Genomic DNA, 18403 nt, shown 5'->3' on the forward strand with positions numbered 1-18403 from the left:
AGTAATTATATAAAAATACATGCATAATCTGGTCACTTCTGCTGTTGCAAACCTGCAGCTTGATTTGTTTCCTTTATATTGTTGCAATCTTTGCTAGTCGGTGGGAAATGCCTCGCTGTTGAAGCACACTTTGTTTTAGGTCAAAGAGGGTGTTCCTAAAATTTTCAAGGCTAATGGCTAATCAGTTATTATTTTTCAGGCATGCAGAGATTGTCTTTTTTCTCCAACATTCATACTTGTCAAGATACTTGTCACAATACAAATGCTGCCATAAACCTGCATTCTATTTAATGACCAGTAGGGGGCAATTCTTTCGGTTGCAATGAGACTTCTGGGTGGAAAGAAGCCTAATGTAAAATGGCCCTCTGCTTTGACCTCAGATCCTGATGATTTTATGGTGCCGACCTCTGGTTGTGACTTCATCTTTTATTTTGAAGTCATAAGGCGTTAGCCAATGAGTGTGAAGTTTCACAGTCAGTGTTAATTAACAGACCACTAAAATACTAGAATTTCCCTCAGCAAAGCTGAACCACGCAGACTGGTTTCTACTTCACAGACGGATATTTATTACATAATTCCATTAAAATGCAACAATAAACTCGGCAGACGAGTCTAATCTAGTGACATCAGTTAGTGCACAGGTGTCGAACTTCAGGCCTCAAGATGTGTCCATGATCCAACACAGCTGATTTAAATGGCTAAATTACCTCCTCAACATGTCTTGAAGTTCTCCAGACGCCTGGTAATAAACTAATCATTTGATTCAGGTGTGTTGACCCAGGGTAATATCTAAAACCTGCAAGACACCGGCCCTCGAGGCCTGGAGTTCAACATCCCTGAGTTAGTGGAATCGACTGCCTGTGGCAGGAAACCTATCGGGCAGAGCAGCCATGTTCCTGACTCCAGGATTTATGGGTGTCTACGGGAACTGTTTCACTTTTGGTCCCTGGATTTTAACTACAAAGATATTGTTAACTGAAGAAGAGAAGTTAACAGCATGCTACGGGCACAACACCGGTGTGCGTACCCATACTTGTCAAGATGAATATTAATGCAGGGTTAAATTAGTTGCTTTCACAATCTAAAGAGATAAAAAAGCCCCAAAGTTCTCACCTAAAAGACATCATGTTGATCCATATTCAATTCAATTCAGTTTTATTTACATAGTGCCAAATTAATCATATTGCCTCAAGGCGCTTTAGATTATTTGCTTAAGCACTGGGGCTGATGTTGCATTCCTGCAGTCATTATCCTTCCAGTAACAGAAGAACTCTGTGGTGTGTGTTTACAGGAGTTTCTGCCCCTAAAAGGAAAAAAAATCCGGGTCTACAGTAAAGCACAGAACATAAATTAAACTCAGCAGCATATTATTTGCCATTTTTATGGGACCTTGTGGCAGAAGATTCACAGGGACAGATAGTTGGATTTCCTAATCCCCTTTGTTATTTAATCCTCCACATGTCCACTGAGGGCCTTCAACTTGGCTTGGTTGACCTCTACGCTCAGTTCATTTTAAGATACATAACTTTGTGTGTCAGTGGAGTTGGACAAGGTCCTTAAATTTTAAATCACAAGCAGGTGGTGATGGATGCTCCTACGTGTTTTTTTAGATACAGTTGTGGTCACAAGTTTAGATCCACTCAACATCGGCATGAATGTCATAGTATATTTGGTTCTTCTAAGGATTTCTTTGAAATGTTCTATTTCCACGGTGGAATAATTGGACAGCATATTTCGTTAAAACAAGAATTGTGTGCAGAAGTTTGAATTTATTTTGGATTTTTTATAATCCAAAAAGGATCATAGGTATACATACAGGCTCAAATACATTCATAAACTCACTTCAGTCTTTTAGTATTTGATGCTGAAGGTTCCAGATCATCAGTTACACAACAATTGCACATTAAGTACAGGTTATTCAGAAAGAAAAGAAACTTAGCAATACACACCTAAAGCTAAAAAGCAGTTACCTTGAGAATAATGAAACAAACCCTTTAAACCCTTTAACCTCTCCGACTAATCAGTTGTGTTTTGACGAGTCAACCGGGCAGAAGGAAATTCAGTTCTAATGAAAAAGTTGAGAAAAGTCAAGTGTCAAAGGCAAAGGTTTTGGAGAGGCATTCAAAACTAGACTCCAAAGTCTTATTGAATCTGCCTTAATTCTAGTAAGAAGTCTTTGCTGTACTAAAGCAGGATGATTTGACCTGCTGCCATGTCTGAAGCCTGTTGAGGTTTTCTGCTACTACTGTGGCAAGAGATATCTTTACACAAACTTGACCCAAGGTCTCGTCTCTTGCTGGGAGTCACAGTTCATTAAACGTAACCTTTTGAGCCCTTCCAGGTTTTCTGATTTACAGCAACCTCCTCATCCTTCACTTTACCATCTCTCTTTTTTGGTCCTTTATTATTGATTTAATGCAATCTGTTCTGAAGTGGGTGATCTTGATGCTTAATTGGATGTAAAAATGGAGGATAGCAATCCAGAATATAATTAGTGGCTTTCTTATTACAGTATTTCTCAGTCCAGCTGCCGTCCCTTCAACATCTGTTCCTCATATGACTGGCTACGAGACACCAGATGTTCTGCTCCAACCACCCAAAATAAAGACAGGCGCTTTCCTGAAGACCTCAAGCAGTAGCTCCCCGCAGATGACGGCTGAGGCCAGGAAAACAGCTCCAAGAATTGACCCACAAATGAAGTCAACCACATGGAGAAGGACAGCAGGAATTAGCTCCAGCCTTGAGGTCACAATAGCAGAAACCAGCAGACGCAAAACACCAACCGTCCCCCAAACAAATATTGATTCTTCATGGGAAACTCCAGCAGCTAACCTAAACCTATCCAGGACTAACACAGACATGTTCAAGAACCTCTCAGAGATTGTGCCGCAGCAAGTCAAGCAGGAGCAATCTAAAGTCAGCAACACTAAAAGCAATCCTCCGACTGTAGCTTCACCATCAGATCATGATAGACCAGCTGCAGGTAAGCCCCAAATTTCCAATAAATTCCATTTAAGTTTTCCTTTATGTGCGAGGTATCACACTGTGCTGAGCCTCAAGCAAATATGAAGACAAGGAGACTTTAAAAGGGAACATTCAGTCACTCTGGCCGTAATGTTTTATCACAGTCATTAAAATAAGTACCAGGAAAAGAATTCACATACTGTAGTATACATATTTTTTTTAGTTTAGCAATAAAAGCTGCTCTGAGGTGATTCGGGATTTCAATTTTGAGAACACTTAAACAGGTCGTTTTCAGATGTTAGGAACAACCGACCAATGTGACCTTTTTTTGGAGATCTTACCACTGTGTGTGGTAATTCAGAAACAGGGAAATTCACATAAAACAAAAACAATTTTGACAAACAAAATATTATTTTTTTACTCTGTATTCAGGAAAACTGTAGTTCAATGATATGTTACCTTACAGAGCTAATGCTGCAGTCACACTAGGAAAATCAGTGGCGACCATGGCACACCCAAGATCATTGCCATCGTTTGTGAGCAACTTTCAATTTTGCTGCTTCTTGAAATGGTTGTTTCAAAGACGAGGACCAGGTCTGTGATCACTTCTTCAATGAGTCGTCAGTGCATCAAGATAGTTATAGAACAAGCAATAAGATCAAATCAGGCTTGTTTGCAATTGAATGGAGTCAAGTTGACAATTACATGTGTCAGTTGCATACTGTTTATGATAATACGGGGATTAACTGTGATAAACTGACCAAAAAAATGCAAATCTGTTTACTTCTACATACACAGAAATTCACATTAACTATTTACATTTAGCATCAAATGAGAACCTCATAGCTGTGAAACAGAAATTCAGAAAATCCTTCACAATTAGTGACTCTATTTACCTGTAAGATGACACAGGTAACGACTTAGCGACCTGTTGATATTAGTGCTCTATTGGAAAGAAAGTTGCAGATTAATTGCAGTCATCGGTGTAGACTGACTCATTGGCAGTCTGTCTGCATTTATAAATGAGTTGGCAACTATTTGTAAACCTTCACCAGTCTGTCGGAGAGAGGTCAGTCCGAGTCAGACGGCGACTGTATGGAGACACGTTGCCTCCCACCCGGAGGCCTGTGTGTTGTGATCGAAAGTGAACGCCCAGAGGTTGAAGGTGGAACACTGTCAGTGTAATCATTGATTTTTTCCTCATTGCCTATTACTACTCTAGTCTGATTTAACCATTACACACAAGGAGCACACAAGGATATTTGTAAGTATATTAATATTTGATACTTGTAAGACTATAACTAGTGAAAGAAAGCAAAAATGAACTTTGCAACAGTTTTATTTGTATGTTTCCAGAGATGTCAGATGTCAGAGATGCAGATTGTGTTTGCTTGGGAAAGCTACAATCTGAGCCTTGTTATAGGACAATGATTCATCTCATACAACTTTATCTCCCAGGATCAGTGAGGTCTTTGGCTGTCAGTTTATCAGCTACATGCGCCAGCAGGCCCTGCTTTCCTGGGGTTCAATGCATCAACCGCAGACCGCCACATGTGGGCTACGTCTGTGGCCGCTGCCCACCTGGACTTTATGGTAATGGTCGCATCTGCATGAAGAACTCCAAGGAAGGTGAGGGAGCTTTTCCATTCAATATTTTAATGTGTTGGAGGATAAGCTTCCATGATATTTGTCTTGTCAGGGACTTTGCAGGAACCAAAGTGATTACAGAGTTTTTCACAGGCCTTTAGGACATTTAAAAAAAATATCAGTTGAATGCAGTTGAAGTTTCCTTTAACCTTAAACTAACTAATGCTGTTGACTCAATTCAGCCATAGATCTACTTACACTGGCTGGATATCAGGTGTTTCATAACCCTTGGGTCACATCTAGCCCCACACAAGGTCAATGCTGTAATCGAGTCATAAAAGAAGCCCAAATTGGGGTGTCTGCTATCTGCTCTATATAGGATATTCTTCCTATTCTTTGTACAAAAACACATTGTTTTGTTTTTCAAAGGAAAAAATAAGCATTAATCTGATGAAAACATCTGTCAGTAATGTGCATCCTTCCATACACTGTGGTCTGCTTTTAAGAGCTTATTTTGCACTCGTTATATTCTGTTTTCCCTGATGTTGCTTTATGTGTTTTTCTTGATTGGAAAGAATGTCGTTTATTGCAGGAGATAAATCAGCGTAAGTGGTTGGAGACTGCCTGAATGAAATAACCACCTCTGGTGCATTGCTTTTTGAGTCGGTTCCTAGCCACAAAGTTTCTACAGCAGATTCCTTAATGTGACTTCACACAAGGGGAGATGGTGGGGGGGCTCACAACTCTAAAGAGACAGTCTGATTCCAACTTAAATCCCTTTATTGTGGACTGTGTTTGTCTGGAAAGTCACATCACCACAAACACGACATTAATCGCTTAAATTGCTTTGCTGTTCTTCTCTTTACTTTTATTTGTCCAAGGACAGAAATCAAACATGCGCTTTTCCTTCAGCATGTCATCGTTTGACCAGATGTTCTGCTTTTCAATTTTTGTTTTATTTTGCTGTATTTTATGATTTAATGGACTGTTTTGCAGATTCCTGTCAAACCTCATTGTATCTGTTAAGCCTGTCAAGCTGTGTTTAGTACACAGTGACACATACGCGATACACAGCAGAATGACATCAATGGCAGCTTTATAATGACATGAGCTGTAGCACCCAAAGCTGCTGCTTTAGCATATTTTAGTAATCTAATGCTTCTCAGTAAAGATTCCAAAGCTATGACTAGCATTTACGTTTTGGGGTACAAATATGAATTTCTTAGGGCTCAGTACCTCAGATCTAGTTGCTGGTTGACCTGGTAACCATTGGTCACTAGGGAAAGATTTATATTCCCTGACTGGTTGCAAGAGACCAATCAATAAACCCCTGCTAACCACCAATTAATAGACCGCTTGGCATGTCATTGCTGAAGGTTGCTTGCTGTTGCTAGGTGAAATTGGTCACACAGAACTTTATAATGTTGCACTGAAAACCTCCTTACAATTATTTTGGTCACTGGGACGCTGCCACTGTCACCAGTTGTTTGTATGGAAGATGCTGTCTACAAATACATCCAACATGAATAGGAAGTGGCAGTCATTTGCCTTCAAAGTAAAAGTTGCACCTTCTGAAATGTCTAGGTTGGAGCTTTTACTTTGAAGTTTTCTGTTTACATCTTGAGTCAAACTTTTTTCAAATTTCACTAATTATGTGAGCAATTGCATACTGTTTGCAGACAAGTCAGTGTCATAAGACTACATGTGACTGCAGCAATCTGCTAGTGGCAAGGTTTTTCATACTGCACTCTCTTTGTGACCAGTTTCACTTACAGACAGCTAGCCACCATTCACCATCAGTTGGGAAAATACACATTTTTCCCTAGTAACTGGTAGTTGCCAGGAGCTTTGTGACAGGCCTCTAGGGTGCATGACTGGCAATCTATTTCACAGCAACTGCCAATAACCACTCACACCAGTCTGAGGCCTGTGTAACTGAGGCCACTCTGCTGTTCTACTCAACTCTAATTATGGCCAAATCAGATTTCTTTCTATAACATATTTTTAAACAACTGGAGATGACCAAGGTGCTGTCCATACCACTGTGGAGAAAATAAATAGATCGAAAAAATAGAAAGAAAGACAGAATACAGGACCCAGTTGTATAAAATCAAAATATAAATAAAATTAACAAAGGTATTCTAAAAACAAGACAGAACAGGAAAGAAATGTAACACTAAAATATAAAAAACACTAAGAATATGTTAAGGCCATCAAAAACATGCATGTCTTTGGAAAAACTAGAAAAACTACAAGCAGTTGGTCTTACAAGTAATACCTTTTGGCTTGATCCAGATTCTATCAGCAAAGAAGTGGATGAACTATTAGATTTCTGAAAGAGCATATGCAAGGTAAATAAAATAGGCCCTAAACTGGAACCTTGAGGCACACCATAAATAATTGGGGCTGTACATGAAGAGAAGAACCCATTTTTCAGGACAGTGCCTTAGATGCTAGCCTAATCCTCAAGAGGGTTTGCAAGAAAGTAGATCTAAATCTTACTGGAAACAAAATGGCACAATTACTGGAGTTTAAAGGCAGCACGTCATCATTAAAAAGTTTGTGTAGATGGGTGGGTACAGTTTCCTCTGCAGTGGGGTCGGGTGGGCTGCCCCGGGTCCTGTGGGGCTGGGCAGTCCTGCTGCCGTAGGCCCCGATCTGGATGGGCCTGGGCTCCCTTGCCTTGGTGGGTGCCGAGGGACGGGGGTGCCTACTGGGGTCAGCGGGGGAGCTGGCCCCAGGGAGGGGCGTCTTGCTCCTCCCTTCTTTTCCTTCCCATCCCCGGCTGCCTCCCTCTTCCCGCTCCAACACACCCACCCACACAAGTAGGGCCTTGGGGTGTGGGTGTGTCACCAGGGTGCAGGGGAGGCATCCCCCCCCGTCCCCTTCTGGCCACCTGTTCCTCAATTTTATTCCACAACTTAGACATCCACATTACTCACACTCTCATAACACATACATATAGGGCCTTGAGGGTGGGCACGTTAACGGCGTCCAGTGGACGGTCTGTGTACTCAACCCTACCTCTGGTGCCGGTGCCCACCTCTCAATTTTAAATCCATGTAGACATTGAGGATTCTCGGGAGGGGCCGTGCTGACACCTGCTGCTCTCTGGCAGCAGCACCATGCTCTCCCGTGTTTTAAATGCACCTTAGAACAACACGCAGCAATACTACACATGAGCGAGAGGAGGGAGGTTTGGGGTCTTCACACACCCCTGTTCTCTGCTGGCCATCGGGGCGGGGGGGCTGGGAGGAGGTGTTGGCCGTCCGATCGGGATCTGGGATGCGGGGCCTCCCTGCTGCTGCGGAGCCTGGGGCGGTCTGCTTGCCTCCACCCCGGGGGAAAGGGTAACATCTCCTGGGTCTAGGTGCCGTTTCCCCCTCTGGGGGCGAGGGTACCTGGACCTGGGGTATAGAGTTTGTTTGGCGAGTGTGATTGTGTGTACAGTGTCCATGTATGTCTATCCCTACGTTGGGTGAGTGCTGAGTATTTGTATATGTGTGCATGAGGGTGGGAATGCATGTTTGTGTCTGTGTGTGCCTGTTTGTCCGTGTTTTTATGTCAGGTCGGGTCTTACACTCCACCTCTCTGGGAACTCCCAGGCCCTCAAAGGCCTATCTCCCCTCACCACACTCCCTGCCGGTAACTGATGCCCTCAGGGGTCAGTGCGTTGGTGGTTCTTGGTGTCCGGGGCTGGGCACTCAGGTATGTACCAGCTCACTCCCGGTGACTACTTGGCGGGGCCTGGTGCCTGTTGCTCGGTCAGGCCTCTTCCGGGGCAAAGGGGGCCCTCGGGCCTCCAGCCTCTGGGCCTACGGCTCGGTTCACTCTGGCACAGGTGGCTGCCGGCAGAGCCGGCGGGCACGCCACTGCAGCCCCCCCTGCCTTCTGCTCCGTGGCTACTGGGTGACCCCTCATCTGGGGCTCTCCTCAGCTCTTCCCAGGAGGGTGGCACGGATGCCCCTCCGGTGGTACTCCTTGGGCTCTCGCACTCTGGGTCCTCTGGATGTCTGGAGCCTGGGTCTCCTCCATGCCTGCTTCATGCCCTGGGAGACGGGGCTATGGGCCTCCACACCCTCTAGCAGACCGTTACATGAGGAAACCTTTTGAATACAAGCGCGCTGATCCACACAGGTGTGCACACGGGTGTTCACTGTTCGTAGACATAAACTACACCTTTATTGGCTGCTATTTCCAAGCACATTGTGCGCTGTCGGTCCTGCTTGCTACACAACAACATTCAATATTTAGTATTTACTGCTGTTTACACTTAGCTAGATTAACGTGATGGTGTTGTGTTTAGTATGTTGCTCTGTTTTGGGTTTTTTTTGCTTGTTTTCTCTTCTTTTTCTCTCAACAGGTGATCCAGGAGATTTTTTTTCTCTCTTCTTTCTCTTTTTAAGTGCCCTTTCTCACTGTCCCTCTTCTCTTCTGTTTTTCTTTTCCTTCATCTTTCTTTCTCCCTTTCCTATCCCTCAGTCATGTCTGTCCCGTCTGTAACAACTGAAAATAAAATAAAATAAATAATAACAACAAAGGTCAATCAAATGGACCAATCCATTTGGCAAAGTAAATCCATTTGGTATCCTTGTTGGTCTTCAGACAGCAATTCTGACGACTAAAGAACCAAATGGGACAGGCCAAAAAAAAAAGTTTGTGTAGAGCATATTTTGAGCTTTCATGAGTCCTGAGGTGTAGTTGGAAATTTTCAGCGTCTTATGCCGGGCTCACACTGTGCGATTTTTTCAGTCGCGCGATTCAGCTCCTGCTCAAACTGTACGATTGACTCGCAGGGGTTAGAAGTTCATAGGTCACGATGCAGGGTCTCACACTATACGGCCCGATGCTCTGATGCGACCTGAGTGCTCAAACTGTGCGACCAAGCGATTGATGATCGGGAGCTGGTCGTGAGGTGTTAATCGCTTCTCGTTACCCCACGTACACTACACGATGCACGACGCACGATGAAGGACAAACTCGGGCCGATCACCAAAACGGTCGCACGACTCAAAAATCGGCTCAAAATGGGCCAAAAATCGCACAGTGTGAGCCCGGCATTAGTCTAAAAAGGAAAGAGGCTGAGCATACGGCATTTTCTCCATGAATTCCATCATAGAAATAGAACTTCAGAAATAAAAATTACTTAACCGTTTTTCAGGCAAGGTTATTTAATAAGGACATGGACTGCTTTGTTAGCAAAATTTGTAATCAGGAAAATTGAAGGGTCTGGAGTGTCCAAAAACTGTGTAGGAACAATATCCCAAGGGCAGTTGTATAAATTATATGTATGATTGTATCATCAATGTGATATACAAGCTAATATGACCCTTATCCCTTTCCTCAGCATCCAATCACCTCCCTCAGCAGCAGGCGCTAGGCAAGTCCAGCCGATCCTCGTATGGAAGTAGCAGCAGCAAAGTCGTCCATGTCCACCTACCCAACTTGCCCAACAGGTATGGTGTCAAGCACCTGTCCTCATCCTTCATTAGGTCACACCAAGTTACAGGATCAGGTAGAGAAGGTGGCACAGGAAGAAGAGAGGCCATCACTTCTGCTTCGAGGGATGTCGCTGCAAATACTCACATCACACATGCCAACCCTAGATCAGACGCTGGGACATACGCCAGTGCCTCCAAGGAGATTATCATGCCCCATGTAACAGTCTCCAAGGTGAGTTGGTAACTGTTCAAAGCATTAAAAGAAAATTGTACAGATGGACATTAGAGTCCATTTACTCACTTTATGATCATTTTCCAGAAGTCTGAAGGAGCTCTTACTGGTGCCATGCCTGTTAAAGTAACTGCCACTGCACCGCGGCTCTCCATTCATCCTGGAGGAGTAACGGCAGCTAAACAAACAACCCAGCCCCAGCTCAACCACTTGACATCCACCCAGACCAAACCCTGGACTCCACCAAGACCTGCCCTCCCACTTACAGCAGCCCTCACTGCTCTGTCCTACTCACTTTCTGAGTCTGAGTTCTCTGCAGACGGGGATGAAACTGAGCCAGGATCAGAGATGCCGAAGATTGTGCCAGTGCTGACCCTCACAACACCCAACAAGGTCTATAGCTCCCTCGCACAAAGATCTACATCCAGCCAGTCATCAACTGGAAGTGGTACACTAGCTGACGAACATTTGATGGCTTGTGCCGAACGGCCATGTTTTCCTGGTGTCCAATGTGAACCAGCCAAGGATGGGGGCTTCCGCTGTGGAAGGTGTCCAGTAGGATACACTGGAAATGGGCATACCTGTAAAGGTAAACCTCTTCTCTCTTTGATATCCAAATATCTGAAATCTGCAGAACCAATTTCTAATGGTGTTATTATTCATATAAGATACAGCTATGAAAAAGAGTTTTCAAAAGGACTCTTGTGCAGCAATCTTGTGTTAAGTAAGTACACCCCATGAAATAGCTTAGCGGCAATAACATGAAGTAATCGTATATGACTTCATTTGTCACTGTCACGTCACTGCGGATCACTGTGTTTCTGTTCATTGAGGTTTGAAGGTTTGTTAATGCACGACTATTCTAGGGTCTGGCAAAAAAAATTGGCAGGTTCAGGTAGGGATGGGAATTGATAAGATTTTCACGATTCCGATTCCATTTTCGATTCTGTTTAAGATTCAATTCTTTATCGATTCTCTTATCGATTCTTTTTAAAAAAGGAGAACACTAAGGTTGATTAGCTTAGAACTTTGTTTTATATCTTCTCTTTGAACAAGATAGAAATTTAGGAGTAACATGGCCTTACAAACCCAACAGTGAGATCTTAAGAGATCCACAGCCTACGGCTCTTCAATGGGGTGTCACAGGGTCCCCAGGAAAAAAAAATTGTAAATGTAAAATAATAAAATAAATATTCTTCTGTAGCAATAACAAAGTATGACATAAATTATTCTGTAGCAATTACACAAGAATATCCAGTAATGTCCCTGCCTACAATTAAACACATTCACTTACCGAAAATCGGGGGCATCTGCTGTGGCAAATGGGTGCAAGCCTTTGACCACAAACTTAGTCGCTGCTCGGTGACGTTCGTCTATCCTGGCCTGAAAAGAGACGCTACCGGTAGACTGCAGCGAGAACTGCCAGCATCTGAGCCAGCCAGACTCTGTCTCTCTCATCATGGTCACCTAAATGCAGCGCACAGTAATGGCAGGTTTTGTAAGAAGGCAGATCGCGCTAACATAATATGCACTGTTAGTTGATTATTTACCTGCCGCATTAACGGGAAAGGACGTGCAAACGTTACTGCTGCTGCTGGGTTGAGATTCACGAGTCCGGAGCGGAATTAAAAACACGACATTCATTTAAGGTTATTGCGTGTTTTGTGAGCAAATGCTTTTGCATATTCGTAGTATTTCCTCCTTTAAATGAAATATCTACTTTGCAAGTATTGCAAGTTGCCCTGTTGTCATCCGTTCTCGTAAAGTATAACCAAACTTTTGAGCGTTTGAGCCACTTAGGCGCCCTGCCAGGTAAATGACGCTCCGCAACGTGGTGACGTCTTTCGGGGCGACTGGAATCGATAAGGGAATCGTTTGCAAAAATGGCAAACAATTCCAAGGAATTGAAACAGTGGGAACCGGTTCTCAACAAGAACCGGGTTTCGATACCCATCCCTAGGTTCAGGTTGGGGTCTGGACTTGTTTGATTCTATTTGTTTTTCAGCCATTCTGATGCTGCTGTGCTTGGGATCATTGTCCTGTTAAATGACCCAGTTTTAGCCAAGCATCAGGTTTGACTCCAGAATACTTTTGTGTACAGAGGAGTTCATGGTGAACTCACTGATTGCAAGGTACCCAGGTCCGGGGCCTGAGAACAAGCCCAAATCATCACCCCTCTTGACAGTTCAGATGCAAATTTGCAAACCTAAAATTTGCAGCATGTTCAGTTGTATTATTGTAGGGTCTTTACCTTACAATATAAAGTGCCTTGAAGCATCTGCCATTGTGATTTGGTGCTACATAAATAAAACTGAGTTGAATTGAACTGAATAGAGAGAAGAGGCTTTCCTTCGTCAAACCATCCAAACAGGACATACTTGTTCCGTCCATCCATCCATCCATCTTCATCCGCTTTATCCGAGGCCGGGTCGCGGGGGCAGCAGCCTAAGCAGAGAAGCCCAGACCTCCCTCTCCCCAGCCACCTCCTCCAGCTTATCCGGGGGAACACCAAGGCGTTCCCAGGCCAGCCGAGAGATATAATCTCTCCAGCATGTCCTGGGTCTGCCCCGGGGCCTCCTCCCGGTGGGACATGCCTGGAACACCTCACCCAGGAGGCGCCCAGGAGGCATCCTTGTCAGATGCCCGAACCACCTCAACTGGCTCCTTTCGATGTGGAGGAGCAGCGGCTCTACTCTGAGCCCCTCCCGGATGGCCGAACTTCTCACCCTATCTCTAAGGGAGAGGCCAGCCACCTATGGCTGGCCTCTCCCTTAGCCACCTATGGCCACAGCTCGTGGCCATAGGTGAGGGTAGGGACGTAGATCGACCGGTAAATTGAGAGCTTCGCTTTTACACTCAGCTCCCTCTTCACCACGACGGACCGGTGCAGCGTCCGCATCACTGCAGCCGCAGCACCAATCCGTCTGTCGATCTCCGGCTCCCTTCTCCCATCACTCGCGAACAAGACCCCGAGATACTTGAACTCCTCCACTTGGGGCAGGAACTCATCCCCGACCCGGAGTGGGCACTCCACCCTTTTCCGGCTGAGAACCATGGCCTCAGATTTGGAGGTGCTGATCCTCATTCCCGCTGCTTCACACTCGGCTGCGAACCGTTCCAGTGTGAGCTGGAGGCCTTCACCTGATGAAGCCAACAGAACCACATCATCCGCAAAAAGCAGAGATGAGATTCTGAGGCCACCGAAGCGAAAGCCCTCCGCCACTTGGCTGCGCCTAGAAATCCTGTCCATAAAAATTATGAACAGAACCGGTGACAAAGGGCAGCCCTGGCGGAGCCCATCACCCACCGGGAACGAGTCCGACTTATTGCCGGCAATGCGAACCAAACTCTTGCAATGGTTGTATAGGGATCGAATGGCCCGTAGCAATGGGCCAGACACCCCATACTCCCGCAACACCTCCCACAGGACACCCCGAGGGACACGGTCGAATGCCTTCTCCAAGTCCACAAAACACATGTAGACTGGTTGGGCAAACTCCCATGCACCCTCGAGTATCCTTGAGAGGATAAAGAGCTGGTCCAGTGTTCCGCGACCAGGACGAAAACCGCATTGTTCCTCCTGTATCCGAGGTTCGACTAGCGGACGAACTCTCCTTTCCAGCACCCTGGCATAGACTTTCCCAGGGAGGCTGAGGAGTGTGATCCCCCTGTAGTTGGAACACACCCTCCGGTCTCCCTTCTTAAAGATGGGGACCACCACCCCGGTCTGCCAGTCCAGGGGTACTGCCCCTGATCTCCACGCAACATTGTAGAGGCGTGTCAACCAGGACAGCCCTACAATGTCCAGAGCCTTCAGGAACTCGGGGCGGACCTCATCAACACCAGGGGCTCTGCCACCAAGGAGTTGTTTAACTGCCTCAGTGACCTCGCCCCCGGAAATTGGCGGGTCATTCCCCTCATCCCCAGACTCTGCTTCCTCCTCGGAAGACGTGTCAGTGGGATTAAGGAGGTCCTCGAAGTATTCCTTCCACCGCCTGACAATTTTCTCAGTCGACGTCAGCAGCGCTCCGCCAGCACTATACACAGTGCAGGTAGAGCACCGCTTTCCCCTCCTGAGACGCCTGACGGTTTGCCAGAATCTCTTCGAGGCAGTCCGAAAGTCTTTTTCCATGGCCTCTCCGAACTCCTCCCACACCCGAGTTTTTGCTTCAGCCACTGACCGAGCCGCATTCCGCTTGGCCTGTCGATACCTGTCGGCTGCTTCCGGAGTCCCACAGGCTAACCAAGCCCGATAGGACTCCTTCTTCAGCCTGGTGGCTCCCTTCACCTCTGGTGTCCACCATTTGGTTCGGGGGTTACCACCACGGCAGGCACCAACCACCTTGCGGCCGCAGCTCACTGCAGCAGCTTCGGCAATGGAGACGCTGAACATGGTCCATTCGGACTCAATGTCCCCAGTCTCCCTCGGAATGCTGTTGAAGCTCTGCCGGAGGTGTGCGTTGAAGATCTCGCGGACTGGGGCCTCTGCTAGACGTTCCCAGCACACCCTTACTACACGTTTAGGTGCACCGGGTCTGTCCAGCGTCCTCCCCCACCACCTGATCCAACTCACCACCAGGTGGTGATCAGTTGACAGCTCAGCCCCTCTCTTTACCCGAGTGTCCAGAACATATGGTCGCAGGTCTGGTGATACGGTTACAAAATAGATCATCGACCTGCGGCCTAGAGCATCCTGGTGCCACGTGCACTTATGGACACTCTTATGTTCGAACAAGGTGTTCGTTATGGCCAAACTGTGATTTGCACAGAAGTCTAATAACAAAACACCACTCGGATTCAGATCAGGGAGGCCGTTCCTCCCAATCACGCCCCTCCAGGTCTCGCTGTTGTTACCCACGTGAGCATTGAAGTCTCCCAGCAGGACAACAGAGTCTCCAGATGGGGCACCTTCCAGCACCCCCCCCAGGGACTCTAAGAAGGCTGGGTACTCTGAACTGCCACTCGGCGCATAAGCGCAGATGACAGTCAGGACCCGTTCCCCGACCCTAAGGCGCAGGGAACAAACCCTCTCATCCACCGGGAAAAACCCCAACGTACCGGCAGCAAGCCGAGGGGATATTAGAATACCCACCCCAGCCCACCGCCTCTCACCAGGGGCAACTCCAGACTGAGACAGAGTCCAGCCCCTCTCCAGGAGACTGGTTCCAGAGGCCAAGCCATGCGTAGAGGTGAGCCCGACTATATCTAGCTGGTACCTCTCAACCTCACGCACTAACTCAGGCTCCTTCCCCACCAGAGAGGTGACATTCCATGTCCCTATTGCCAGTCTTGGCAGCTGGGGATCAGTCCGCCAGGGCCTCCGCTCCTGGCCGCCGCCCAGCACACAATGCACCCGACCCCTATGGCGCCTCCTGCGGGTGGTGGGCCTGCGGGAGGATGGGCCCATGTCTCCTCTTCGGGCTGTGCCCGGCCGGGCCCCATGGACTAAGGCCCGGCCACCAGACGCTCGCCCTCGGGCACCCTCCCCGGGCCTGGCTCCAGGGCGGGGCCCCGGTAACCCTATCCCGGGCAGGGTAAACTGTTCCCTCGATATTCTCTTCATAAGGGTCTTCTGAATCGCTCTTTGTCTGGACCCTCACCCAGGACCAATTTGCCATGGGAGACCCTACCAGGGGGCAAAAGCCCCCAGACAACATAGCCCCTGGGATCCCTTGTTCCGTCTTTTTCTAATTTTACTGTCACGAACTTTAACATTTAATAAGCTAACAGTATGGCTTGTAGAGTCCGAGGTGTAGATTTGGGATCTTGTGCAGTTTCTCTGAGCACTGCACAGTCTGACCTTGGAGTGAATTTGCTGGTACATGCGGTCCTGGGAAGATTGGCAGCTGTCTTTAATCTTTCTCACTTTCTAATGTAAAACAATAGATTTCAACACTTGGATGCTACAGATAAACTGCCGAAACTTCTGCTTTTATAGAGGTGCTCACACTGAGAAGTTAATCAGGTGTATTTGATTAGCAGCATCTGGCTGTTACTTACCCTCTGAGCTCCTATAGAAGTAGTAAGAGTGTACTTTGGTTTCAAAGGACTCTATAGAGTTCTGTAATAAACTTTCTTCATTACATGACTGTAGATCCAGTCATGACTTCATACAATTATACAAAAGAAAAACCAAAATATGGCATAAATTGGCACTGCCATCTTGTGTCATCAACATTATTTACAATTAGAGGATGCGTAGTTGTGACTGAATTGGCCTGCCTAGCCAAAATGTGACAATATAGTAAAGTAAAGAAGTAAATGTAGCCCAGTGGCCACAGTCTTAACTTGCCTGTATAGTGCTGGTGAAAACTCCCAGCTTGCTGTTTAGCTAGCAAAACTACCAGATACATGCAAAGTATAACCCCAAACAAATCTAATGTTTTCTGTCTTGGTATGTAGTCCACAAAAAAGAGATAAACCAGTCTAATAGAAAAATATATGTAGGTTTAACAGCTTAATGTGCCTCCCCATCTGTGTTTCAAGCTGTTTGCAGGCATGCATGCGGTAGGAACATGGAGTGTGCTGCGCCCAACACATGCCGCTGCAAACCAGGCTACACTGGATCTAGCTGCCAAAAAGGTAAAGAGGAATAGCATTAGAATTTATTTTTTAATAATTTAAGTCTAAAATAATTGTTTTCCCATATTTTATTAGCCATCTGTAATCCGGAGTGCAAGAATGGTGGGGTTTGCATTGCACCAAATGTTTGCCAGTGTCTCAGAGGATACCATGGAGAGACTTGTCAGGAAGGTAACGTTTGCTTCTGTTTGCCAGTTAATCCAGTCGAGGATCTATTTAATGCGCATTTTTAGTATAACATACTGAGACAACTAATTAATTAAAGGCTTAAAGGAATTCTTCAGCTTCCTCTGGTAGCTGCTATGAAACTCAGTTAACCATTAAGTAATACTGTAAATAACACCACCTCATGTATATAAGTAACAACCTGAGGTGTTGAAAAATGAAGTGACAAACGCTGCACTTCCTCTAATGTCCACTTGAGGCTGCCTCCAAAAAGTATGTCAATCCTATTGAGCCCCATGTTTAAAAAATCTAAATTTACAGCAGAAATAAAAATATTTACAGCCTAAAACGAAAACCATTTCATTATAAGTAACCCAGTTAAACTGTATTAAGGCTTAAAATTACACAGGGTCTAGTAAATACAGGCGCTAGCCATCACTTTAGTTAATCAGAGTCTTTTAACTGGACCTCTGGACTTTGTTTACAGTGTTGGTGCCTTTTGGGGCATTTTTAGTAGGCAGATAATATGGTTTGCTGTGCAGTCCCACATGTTCTGTGAATTGTCATTATTTTATCCTTGTTACTTAATGCTAATTAGCGGGTATGTATTTTGATAGATGTAATTGCATACCATGCAAGCTAGCTAGGTAGATCAGATTAGTTCCAACTCCACCAATACAAAGTAAGTGTGGGTGTAAAGCTAATATTGAGGCTTCAAAATAGGTCTTCACAAACCAATGACTGATGTCACAGTGGTTATGTCCACTTTTATTTACAGTCTATAAGAGCATCCACTGAAAATATGTCAGTATTAATTCTCATTTCTAAACTCCATGTGTGCAGCCTTGTGCAGGTCACCATGCAAAAATGGAGGCACCTGCGTGGGACTGCAGACTTGCTCCTGTCCTTACGGGTTTGTTGGTCCTCGATGTGAAACAAGTGAGTTTACTTCTTTTATATCAATATCAGTGAAGATCTTTTAAAACAGCAGTACATTTGTATACATTGTTCTTGTGTTTTTGGTATTTCTTTCTAATTTTACTGTCTTAATTTACAATATTTTTTTAAAAACCTTTTCTTTAATAACTGTTATTGTGGTCTCTTCCTGTTAAAAGGGAGTTCTTCCTCCCCACTTTCACTGTGTGCTGTTCAAAGGGGGTTGTCTGATTATTGGAGTTTTGTCTCTAATGTTGTAGGGTCTTGACACGTCAAGGCCACAAAATCAACATAAAAATCCACTGAATTTAATTAAATAAATGGGTTTTTTTGTTGGTTGCAGTGGTGTGTAGCCGTCACTGTCAAAACGGAGGCCAGTGTGCATCTCCAGATGAGTGCATGTGTACACCAGGCTGGACTGGACCGTCCTGTGAGACCGGTGAGTTGTGTTACTCCTGCTGTAGGGGGCAAATATCTGATTTAAGTTTAGGGTAAA

The 18403-nt window shown here is 45.5% G+C and overlaps 1 protein-coding gene across 1 annotated transcript in view; it reads left to right on the forward strand.

Annotated features, from left to right (window-relative positions):
- si:ch211-246m6.5 (von Willebrand factor D and EGF domain-containing protein) overlaps positions 1–18403 on the forward strand; it is a 45166-nt gene that overhangs the window by 19628 nt on the left and 7135 nt on the right. The window contains exons 20-27 of the mRNA XM_013272192.3: positions 2513–2983; positions 4423–4593; positions 9899–10224; positions 10312–10813; positions 16711–16806; positions 16882–16977; positions 17815–17910; positions 18251–18346. Coding sequence (XP_013127646.1) covers positions 2513–2983; positions 4423–4593; positions 9899–10224; positions 10312–10813; positions 16711–16806; positions 16882–16977; positions 17815–17910; positions 18251–18346 — 1854 coding nt within the window. The remainder of the gene's footprint in view (positions 1–2512; positions 2984–4422; positions 4594–9898; positions 10225–10311; positions 10814–16710; positions 16807–16881; positions 16978–17814; positions 17911–18250; positions 18347–18403) is intronic.

This window comes from Oreochromis niloticus, linkage group LG23 (genome assembly GCF_001858045.2).
Source record: "Oreochromis niloticus isolate F11D_XX linkage group LG23, O_niloticus_UMD_NMBU, whole genome shotgun sequence".
Taxonomy (NCBI): domain Eukaryota; kingdom Metazoa; phylum Chordata; class Actinopteri; order Cichliformes; family Cichlidae; genus Oreochromis; species Oreochromis niloticus.